Source organism: Eurypyga helias, unplaced genomic scaffold (assembly GCF_000690775.1).
Source record: "Eurypyga helias isolate BGI_N326 unplaced genomic scaffold, ASM69077v1 scaffold39322, whole genome shotgun sequence".
Classification (NCBI taxonomy): domain Eukaryota; kingdom Metazoa; phylum Chordata; class Aves; order Eurypygiformes; family Eurypygidae; genus Eurypyga; species Eurypyga helias.
The window spans coordinates 1465-12109 of record NW_010238550.1 but is presented as its reverse complement, the minus strand read 5'-3'; the positions used below and the strand labels follow the sequence as shown (position 1 = coordinate 12109).

Below are 10645 nucleotides of genomic sequence, written 5' to 3'. Positions count from 1 at the left end.
GCAGGATTCATCTCACCCAGTTTTCCTCTTTGCAGGCAGGGAAAGCCTCCTGGGATGACCCAGAGAGAGATGGCTATCTCCAATAGACAACATCTTCCAGCGATGGGGACGTTTCCCGTGGGAGCTTTGCTGCATGCCTAAAAACCTCCAATTCCCCTGAAACACAAGGCCCAAGCAAAACACTGAGAACTTTTAATTTCCCCTGAAAGCTTCTTGTTGTTTTGTTGTTGTTTTTTTTCCCCTTCCCTGCCTGCCAAATAACCAGTTTTCCTTGCACCCGCTCCTGCCTGTTGCTTTCCTCGGGAGTTGTTACGATGGGAAGGACCGACCTGAACAAACATTTCCTTTTGCCAGGCTTTATTCGGACATTGCCCTAATGGGGTAGCCGAGGCCGTGAGTCACTCGTGAAGAGGCTAGCTGAAAATTTGGGTCATTTTAAAGAAAATGCTTTATTTTAATGATACCGTGTATTGTAATAACCCTAAACAACCACGTTGTGCAACAGGAGGCATTGAAATGTTTAATGCATTAAGCTTTGGAGTCCTTATATGGAGCTATAAGGGAATAAAAAGGTGAGAATAAGCCCTGAAAAAGCTGGCTGCCGAGCATCCCGGGCCAGGGCTGAGTGTCACCCACCCCCTCCTGCCTCTCCACCCCGTGTTGCCTCCCTGGAGCTCTCTGTCCCCCCCAGGGGCCACCTTATCGCCTCCATCTCTCACAGAGTGGGGCGGCAGCTTGCTGGGTGGTGGAGGTGGAGACGGCAGGGTCCCCTGGCTAAACCCCGTCATCGAGGGAAGGAGGAGTTAAATTCCCCTGCCTTTTAATCCAGTCGTGCTGGTTTACCTACAAAGCCAGGCAGCAGCTTCCTTCACATGCGGCCGCTGTTCCCGGCACATCATGCCCCAACGTCACGTCGTGCAGATGTCCACCAGCCATGCCAGCTACAGCGTCTGTGTGTTGGGTACCGAGGTCTTCCTTGATACGCGCCGGTAAGGCTTGGGATCAGGGTATCCCCATCGTTTTCCATAAGTCTGATGGGTTTTGGGGGAGCCCAACGGTGGTTTCTCTCTTCATTGGGAGGAGAAATGGGTGCGAAGGGGGAAAATCTGAGCTCATTTTGAGACCGCATCATGAGTCCATCCGAGGATTTGCCAAGTTTTGTTGGTGCACGGGGGACGCATCCCGATGGGTCTGTTTTAGGGGACGATGTCCTGTGGTGAGCTGCGCCCAAAGGAGGGATGTCGGCTCTGGCAAACGTGAGGCGTCGAAGCGTAGCTGAGCCATGACGATTTGCAGGCAAAGCCCATGCACACCCCGGCCGAGCGGGATCTATTTCTGGCTATGAAAACATTAGGCAAGAGTAATTCAAGACGAGCAACTTGGCCAGAGCTGAAATAGAGTAAAGAATAAAATGGGTGGCTCAGGCAGAAAAAATCCACCAGTGGGATTTGCACGGGTGATTTCACAAAAAGAGATTTTTCTGGCATTAAATATGGGAGTTGCTTTATTGGCCAGATACGAGGCTGTATTTACCCTGCTGTTACGTTGTCATTATTTAATAAATCATGTTTATAATGATAGAGGCTACAGGACAAGCCAGTCAGGATCGCATCCAGGGCAATTACTGGGGTTGTGTGTTGGAGCCAGGCCAGGACGTGCTGTCGTCCCCCTGAAGAGCTTCAGATTGAGCAAAAGAAGTGTGATTTTTCCCCTTGGCCAGATGGGAATATATAAAACCTATTATTTGCAATTTTTGTTTTCCTAGATTTGGACTCAAAGCAAGTTCAGTCCCATATAAACATGGGGCCCGAGCCCTAAAATGGGCTGATTTGGCTCATCAGTAGCAAAATATGAGCTTTGGTCCAAAAAAAAACCAGACAGTGGATGTTCTTTCAAGTAAAAAAATGGAATAATTTTACTCCTGGAGAGCACTGGCCAGGGAGAACTTGGTGACGGACGGGCCAAATTTTGTGGTTTGGTCTGCTTTTGGGCAGGAGATGGAGCATGGTGGGAATCTGGTGGTGATACTGAGATGTGAGGCCTGTAAAATCAGGGCAAATAGACCCAAATTTGAGAAGTCACGGTGTGCAACAGCATGCAGGTGGATTTACAATGTATGATGTTAAATACGAGAGGTGACAAGGAAGTCGATGCTTTAATCTCCCCTTACAAGCCGCTGCAGGCACCAGGGATGCCGTGCCAAGAACAACACTGGGAATAAATCTCTTCAGTGTTTCTTTTATTCTCACTGTTAAATTCTACCACCCCGATACTTTTTGTGTGTGACTGGGGAGTCTGGCTCCCGACAGCAGACAGGTTGGAGCACTCGTGCTCCTGGGATGGAGGTGCTGGGACTGTAATGAGCAGGTAGGCAGCACTTCAAAGGCCAGGGATGTCATGCAGGTGGGGTGCTGGTTCTCCATGTTCGGATTCAGGCTCTGCTCCAGTTTGGACATCTCTCAGGTCAGGGTATGGTCCAGCGATAACCATCTCCCCGGATGGTTGACATATTGTCCTGCTTCTTTGTCAGGGTTTTGTCATGGGATGCTGAAATTTTGGTGGTTTTCTTGCTCTTGTGGAGGGAGGTTGGACATCCAGGCTTCAGCGATTCACAACCTGGCTTAACCACGGCCGGACGTGCCGAAGCTCTAGTGGGAGCTCTGCTTGCTCAACACCACCACAGAGATAATACTTATAAAATTCAGACGTCGCATTTCATCACCAGAGATGGTTTCTGAGTCCTTTCCACCCAGTTAAGACTGGATTTTAATTCCAGGTTCAAGCGTTTGGCTCCACAGAGGAGAACAGGAGGGTCAACTTGGTCTATAACCCAATGCCACTCTTTATTTCAGATGTACCCCCAAAGGTGCCACCTCATTCGATGTCCATGCCACCTCCGCGGTTACGGTCCACATCATCCACAGCCCCATGACAAAACCCATGATGAACTCCAGATGGCCCATGGATCCCGATATAGAGGTTGTAGTGACCATTGATGTCACCAGCAGGACCATCAATGACAATAAGGTTAGTTACTTTTTTTTTTTGTGCACCAAAACTGGAAAAATAAGTCAAATTTTCCAGAAAAAAAGGAAGGAGGAATATGGGCAGGCTTGGGCAATTCTAGGTAATGCTGACATCGGGCTCATTTTCTTGGAGAAAACACAAACTCAAACAGAATTGTGTAATTATTGCGTATGAAAAATGAAACTAAGAAGAAGGAGATCACATTTTGTGCCCTAAAGATGAGATAGCATTGGTTGCAAAAGCTGCTGTCAGGAACTCCATGACAGACAGCAAAAATACTCCAACCTTGGCTGTTTTTGTGCCTGATTTTGTGCTGAAGCAGGCAGAAACGGTTCGGCTGAACTATGATTAATGGAGAATGGTTTGGATGAACTCTCCAAGAGTTAGTTGTATGGCTTTGGTTGGTCAACTGGGAAGACCTACTCAGCATGACGGGACATGGGACTTGGGTCATGGTCTGGTGGTGTCTTTGCAGGTTAAGATTTCGTACTACGGACAGGAAGGCAATGAGCTTTCGGTGGCTTGGTTGTACCTCACCTGCGTAGGTAGGTATTGCAGCACCGCTTGTCCAAACCCGGCCAACCCTTTCTGACGCCAAGAATCTAGTTGGGTTCATGGGATGGGAGTTAAGTGGGGGGCGCGGGCTGCCCATCTGTGATGTGCAATGAAGGTTTGGGTGTTAACTGATGCTGACAAGCAAGAGGGAAATAATTAAAATGTTATTATGCTGCCTTATATGGTGCAAAAAAGACACAGGCAGGGCCGTGTCCCCACCCAACGCACACACCGAGCATCCTCCTCTGCTTGCCAAGACCATTGCGTTGGCAGAAGAGGATCCAAAGGAGACCATCTCACCCAACCTTGGCCACCATCGCCCTCCTCGGCCTCCGTTGCAGCTAGTGGAGAGGAATGGGCACCAAAGTGTAGTTGTCTGACCTATTTTAGAAGTTTAGGATGAGATGAATCATTCCCCTGAAAGGCCTATTTTCCTCTGCTGACTACAAAGGGAGTCTAGACAACCAGTCTGGATGCAGAGCCTTCCACTTGGATGGATTAATTACCCTAAATTTGGGATTTTCTAAAGCATTCACATGACAGTCAGACCCGTGTCCTTAAGTCATGCGTATGGCTCCCAAAATTGCACCTGAAAGAGGCTGATGGTTTCCCACGTCCCATGACTGATGGGGCTCTGCTGGAGGCGTGTGGGGCCACCTTACAATGTCCTTTGTTTTCTTAGATATAGGGCTTCATTTCCAGCTTCTCCACGTCCTCCTCTCCGCATCAAGGAGAAGGATAACCTCTGCTTTAGTGTCCGTGTTTTCCACACACTGTATATCCCACCCGGAGGAGTGTCTGTATTAAGCCAGGCACCGTCTTTCGGCTTCACAAAAAGCACTTGAAACTGATGAAAGCACAAAATATGCCATGAAGTGGGTACATCCCTGCTGTGGAAACCAGGATGGGAGAAGGAAGCTGGAAATCGAAGAGGGAAAACCATGAAAAAGCCATCGGCTTGGCTTTTCTATCGGCGTTTTGTTGGAAATGTTGGGTCTGGAGCAACTTTGGGGCGTGAAGGTGGGGCGTTGGGTGACTCACGCCGAGGACGAGCCCAGAATGCCACCAAGAGCTTGTTCCCCTGCCAGGTGACATCCTTTTCTCTCTTGCTGTTTCAGATGTATCCTTGGATGTGGACTTGAGCCGTAATGGCAGAGTGAAGAGCAAAGGGAAGGACAAGGTAATGAGCGGCCTCGCTGTAGGCGATGTACGGGGGGGTCAGTGAAGGGTGACGCCGTTTGCAGTCTCTTCCCCGAAAACCTCCAAGAGGGAGAGTGACTTGGGTGGTGTCGCTGGTGTCTGAATTACAGAAAATAACATGGAAAGTTCTCAACCTACTAATTGAGGAGGAAAAGACTTCATTTTCTTATTCTGTGCCAAAATCTGCCTCTCTAGCCCAGCCCCAAAGATCATATAGGAGAAAATACTCCTTGCTTTTATTTTCATTCTCTTTTTTTCCTTTTTGGACTTGAAACATGCCACTCAGTGAGTCAGCTGCAAGTTTTGCAAACAGCAAGAGATTTACCCCTTTGGCAACAAATCTGCATATGCCCAAGCACTTACGCTCCGGTAATTAGCTGCTGCTCGATCGGCAGCGCAAATTGTACGTAGAGAGGAGATGTCTTTCTAGAAACGGCGTAGTGTTGTCCAGGTGAGGCCTGGCAGATACTTTCTGAATTGTTAGAAGGGAAGATCCATTTGAAATAGTCTTCGCTGGCCCCTGCTAGAAGCTGAGGTTAGGAAATTTAGTGGCATGAAAGCATCTCTGCTCTCCTCCCACTATCCTTGACGGCATGTTGTAAGTTGTCCTCCAAGCGTGGCTGTGGCGGTGGGATTTTCCCTGGTCCAGGAGGAGGCTGGGATGAGGGATACCTTGCTTCCATCCCCTCTGGACGCTTCTTCTCCAGGCCAAGTGGACGTGGGGTCCGGATGGACAAGGTGCCGTGCTGCTGGTTAACTGTGACCGGGACAGCCCTGGAGCAGGGGGGATGGACAGCAGTCAGGTAGACATACGGACCACTGCAGGTGAGGTGTCATCTGCAGCGCAAGGGGACGCAAAAGATCCCATTGGGGTGTTTCCCACTTGGAACGCCTCCATCCCCTTTCTCCGTGTCCCCTCTCTCCGTCTTTTCCTCACTGTAGACCTTCAGGACATGTCCGTCATGCTGCTGCGGACCCAAGGTCCCAGCGCTATCTTTGCTGAGTACCAGGTTGTCCTGCACGTCCCGGAGTCGGACGCAGATAAAGTACGGGTTTTCCATGCTATCCGTGAGTATTCCTTCCTTTCTTCCCAGATATCTGTGTGTGACTCCACGGTGGATGAACACTGTTCACTATGGCTAAGGGCTGGGCGCCTCTGGTTGCTGTAAACACTCACTTGTCCCCAGAGCTCCTCTCCTCTTCTAAAATGGGATTATATGGGAAAAATCAAGGGAAAAAGGATTAAAAAAGGCTTTATTAAAAAGGTTTTTCTCAGCGGGGTTGCTGAAATTTTGACATTCCCGTGGGCTGGATAACCTCCACGCAGCTCCCGGCACCTTTCTGGTGCGGGCGATGACCCAGCCACCAAAGCAACCCTTCTCGTCGGGCAGCGCGTTTTGCCTTTGAACACCCCGGCAGCTGGATCCCCAGCAGCTCCCCACCGAAAATCAGGTCAGGGAACCCAAGTATATCATTAGATGCTTAACTCGAGCCACGCACCTTGAAAGGGTTGGACCTGAGGGTACAGAGTCCTCTTTGTACGAGGAAGATCAAGTCTGTTCCCCAGAGAAGAGGAGGCACACCCGCTCCTCTGCAAACCGCGCTGGCATCAGCCACCTCCTCGCTGGTGCCTCCTTCCAGCCCGGTGGACAGGTTGGTCGCCCCATCTTGGGTTGGGTATTTCGGTGTTTCTCCAGGAAGTGACTCACGCACCCACTACAAACCCGTGTTGGGGCCAGACAAGCTCTCCTATGTGCTGGACCATGTTGGTAGTGGAGAAAACACCTTCTACGTGGAAGGGTTGGCTTTCCCCGACGTGGGCTTCTCCGGGTTGGTTTCCTTCAGTGCCAGCTTGCTGGAGGTCCCCAATATGGTACGTGGGGTTTTCCCTGCTCCTCTGCAAGGTCCCCCAGTGGTGGGTTTTCAATCACTGCTCCCTGGTGTTTTCACCTCTTGCAGAATTCGCCAGGTACCCCGATTTTCACGGATACGGTGGTTTTCCGTGTGGCGCCCTGGATAATGACGCCCAACACCCAGCAGCCTTTGGAGGTTTTTGTCTGCAGGTAGGAGGGAAGTCAACCCATCATCCTCCCCCATTCTGCCTTGGGAGGGCTCTTTGACCACTCCTTGCTATCGAGCAGCTCTAGGCTGAGCCAGGCCTCACGCATGCTATACTGGGGGCAATATTTGGGTAGGGAGCGCGCTGGCACTGCTGCACTCGTTGCAACCCCAGGAGAAAAGCTGGAGGAGCTTCTCCAGGGTCTAATCTCATGCAGCACTGCTACCCATCAGAAATGAGGAACAGGGTGCACGGTTGGGATTGGGGGTGTTTCTTGTGCTCTCCCCTTGCAGCCTTTGCTCCTTTGTCTCCCTCCAGCATCCAGCAGGGCTCAGAATCCAACGAAGTCTTTCTGGAAGTCCTGCTGAAGAAAGCCAACTGCAAGCTGACCATCTGCTCGGAGGTGGAAACCCGCAGTGACCGCTGGATCCAGGTCATCGACCGATGCCTGTCGTATGGGGCTCCCATGGTCCCTTACAGGTTCCTGGGGCACGTAGGGGATCAGCCCCGTTGCTGTGGAGGGATCGGTTGCGTTGCTTGGGGAAGCACCTGGATGGGAAGAGGTGAACCAGGCAACTGTAAACTAAAGCATGGGGAAGTGCATGGGGCGGTGACATCCAGCACAGGCAGGGGTGTTGTCCAGGTTCCCAGTGGGGCCGTGCCAAGAGGGACCCCCTGGGACATTGCAAGAGGGACCCCACTGTAAAAAGGGACCCCGTGGGACATCGCAAGAGGGATCCTCTTGCAAAAGGGGACCTCACTGTAAGAGACACCCCACAGGACATCATCAGAGGGACCCCATTGCAAGAGGGACCCCACAGCGCATTGCCAGGAGGACACGGTGTATGCCGGCTGGATGTACCGCGTGCTTCCCGCAGCATTCCCAAGCCCTGCCACCCCTGCCCCACTTCCCTGCCCATCATGGCCACATGTTTCTTCCCTGGGGGTGACCCGTGCCAGGTCCCGCCGTGCCGGGTGGGTGTCACACCCCAAGAGAGCCAGGCAGCTGCCTCCCGTGGCGTTAAGGGCAACACTCAGGCTTTGCCAGGTTTTCCCCATTTCCTGCTCCACCCTCACCGCACGCCTCCCTGAGATTGCTATCACCCCGCCAGGAGCCTTCCTCCTCTTCCTCCTCCTCCTCCTCCTCTTCTTCCCACAACAGGACGAACTGGAGTTCGGCTATGTGGAAGCACCGCACAAGACCTTCCCCGTTGTCTTCGACTCCCCCAGGAACAGAGGCTTGAAGGATTTTGCTTTTAAGAAGATCCTGGTGTGTCGTCGTGTCATCAACCCCCTTTCTCCCCTCAAAATCCGCAGCCTGGGGAGGTTCCCATCATCGCTCCTCTCTTCCCCAGGGCCCTGATTTTGGCTATGTGACCCGTGAGCCTCCTGGGAAAGACATCTCCAGCCTCGACTCCTTCGGTAACCTGGACGTCAGCCCACCGGTAACGGTGCGAGGGAAGGAGTATCCCCTGGGCCGGATCCTGATCGGCAGCCCCCTGCCTTGGTGAGATGTGCTGGGGCTCGAGCCCTCTCTCTGGGATGCCGGGAAGCACCAAAAATCCTTGTGTGAGAAAGGGTTGCATCCTTTGGAGAAGAAATCGGGGGCCGGTTCCCATCACAATGGGAATCTGGGCCCAGTTCTCATCCAATCCCAGATTTAACGTACAAACCACATTGCTATTCCTTCGCCTCTTGCAAAATCCTGCCCCTGCTCCTATGCTCTCCCAAACCGCTGGTGCTTTTTCTCCGGTCCTACAACACCATAAACATCCAGGCTTATTTTTTTTCTCCTCCCTATTAAAAGGAAAAGCAGGGGAAACCAGGAAAGGGTAAAATCCTGAATAACTGGAAATTGTTTTGCTCCGGGCAGGCAGTGCTAGGCAGCCCTTCAGGAACAACAGCGCCCTGCAAATTCCTCCACAAAGGAGGTTTTTTTTCCTCAAAAAATAACAACAGGGATGAATCCGGATGGGAAAACAAACAGGATGCTCCCACCCCAGCCCCGCTGCAAGCCGGGGGGCCTTGCCTTGCTTACGGCGGCGGACAAATGGCATTTCCCAGCCTCGCCAGGACCGTAATTATGCCTTATTACAAGGAGGCTTAATTAATGTTTTCCCAGCCTGCTGCTGTCTGTCTAAGAAAACTTCACCCCTGTGCCAAGTGCTGCATACGGAGTGATTTAAGATTCACAGGGATGGGGGAGATGAAATCCAAAGGTGCCTAAGCAGAAGAGGGGATGTAATGCACAGATGCCTATAGATATATATGGCCTAGATGTAGATAATATGTATTTATCAATATATGAGAGATATCATATAGATATATCAATATATAGTATTTCATATACAATATTTGATATATGGTATATAATATCGATCTATCGAGATATAATATTTTTATATAGCTATATATCGTGTAGGTAAATTAATATATATTTGCACACATTACTATATAGACTATAGATACCTATGGCTCAGACTATTTCCAGCCTCTTCCCGGTGTTTCCCATTAATGGGATGTGCAGATGCATCTTCTACCCTTGGCATGAGGTTCTGGGGAAGGAGGGGGGTACCTCTCGTGGAGGCGTGTGACAGACGCCTGCTTTCTGCTCCTCCCTCTGCTCCCCAGGGCCTCCGGCCGGCGGATGTCGAAAGCAGTCAGGGATTTTCTTTATGCCCAGAAAGTGCAGGCACCGGTGGAGGTTTACTCGGAGTGGCTGAGCGTGGGCCACGTGGATGAATTCCTCACCTTCGTCCCCGCTTACGATAGGAAGGTACTGGTCCCTGGAGCTGTCTCCTGCAGGAGGCGATACCTGCCAATGCCAACAAAAGCCCTTTTTGCAATTGCTCATCCTTCCCGCAGGGGCTGGGTGATGCTCCTTCTTTTGGGGTGGCTTCTTGGAAAACAGCGAGTCTCTGGGTGGCATCCTCTGCACCTCGCAATGCCTGGGGCTGGGTTTGGGGTCAGCACAGTGTTACTCAGCGGGACGGTGGGAGAAAATATCCCACTGAGAGCAAAGCGTGACCCTCAGGCTCTCTCCCGCAGGGTTTCCGGCTCCTCTTGGCCAGCCCCAACGCCTGCTACAAGCTCTTCAAGGAGAAGCAGAGGCAGGGCCATGGCGAAGCCGCACAGCTCGTCGGTAAAGCAGCGGGCGAGGGCATCCCTGCGGCACGGTGGGGACCGCTGGCGTCCCTGACCACTGTCCCTTACCGCTCTGCTCCTGTCCCCACGCAGGGCTGAAGGGCACTGAGAGGAGAAGCATCGATGAAATCCTGGCAGATGAGTCGCTGAAGAACGACAACAAGCACGTGCAGGTGGGTCTTTGCACCCATGGATTTGCTCTCCTCGCTTGCGCGTCGCTGCCGGGTGATTCCTGGGTGTGGGGAGTGATTTTGGAGGCAGGGAGATGACTGCAGAGGTGTCAGAACCGAAGGAATGAGGTTGCTTGGGTTGGGGATGGGTTGAGGAGGTCGCTTAGAGGGGTGGGACGGGATGAGATGCAACGGCACGGGTGAGGATGCAACGGGGCACGCAGGGGTCCGTGCATGGGACCTGGGGGGCCAGGATGGCCTGGGGTGGCAATTTCAGGTCCCCCCTCTCTGCAGCGCTGCATCGACTGGAACCGTGACCTCCTGAAGCAGGAACTGGGCCTGAGTGAGCAGGACATTATCGACATCCCCCAGCTCTTCGTCCTCAAGGGCTCCCGTGCCGATGCCCTCTTCCCGGACATGGTGAGACCCCCTGCACTCCCTACCCTCCCACCCCTCTTTTTTTTTTTCCCCCTTCATACCTGATGCAAAC

General features: G+C 52.0%; 1 protein-coding gene across 1 annotated transcript in view; it reads left to right on the top strand.

Moving 5' to 3' along the window:
- Positions 1-897: 897 nt before the first annotated feature.
- PADI1 (peptidyl arginine deiminase, type I) overlaps positions 898-10645 on the top strand; it is a 10023-nt gene continuing 275 nt past the window's right edge. The window contains exons 1-15 of the mRNA XM_010147879.1: positions 898-989; positions 2853-3027; positions 3503-3572; positions 4701-4762; positions 5490-5607; positions 5725-5850; positions 6480-6655; positions 6742-6845; positions 7160-7274; positions 8004-8111; positions 8197-8348; positions 9473-9617; positions 9890-9983; positions 10079-10158; positions 10450-10575. Coding sequence (XP_010146181.1) covers positions 898-989; positions 2853-3027; positions 3503-3572; positions 4701-4762; positions 5490-5607; positions 5725-5850; positions 6480-6655; positions 6742-6845; positions 7160-7274; positions 8004-8111; positions 8197-8348; positions 9473-9617; positions 9890-9983; positions 10079-10158; positions 10450-10575 — 1743 coding nt within the window. The remainder of the gene's footprint in view (positions 990-2852; positions 3028-3502; positions 3573-4700; positions 4763-5489; positions 5608-5724; positions 5851-6479; positions 6656-6741; positions 6846-7159; positions 7275-8003; positions 8112-8196; positions 8349-9472; positions 9618-9889; positions 9984-10078; positions 10159-10449; positions 10576-10645) is intronic.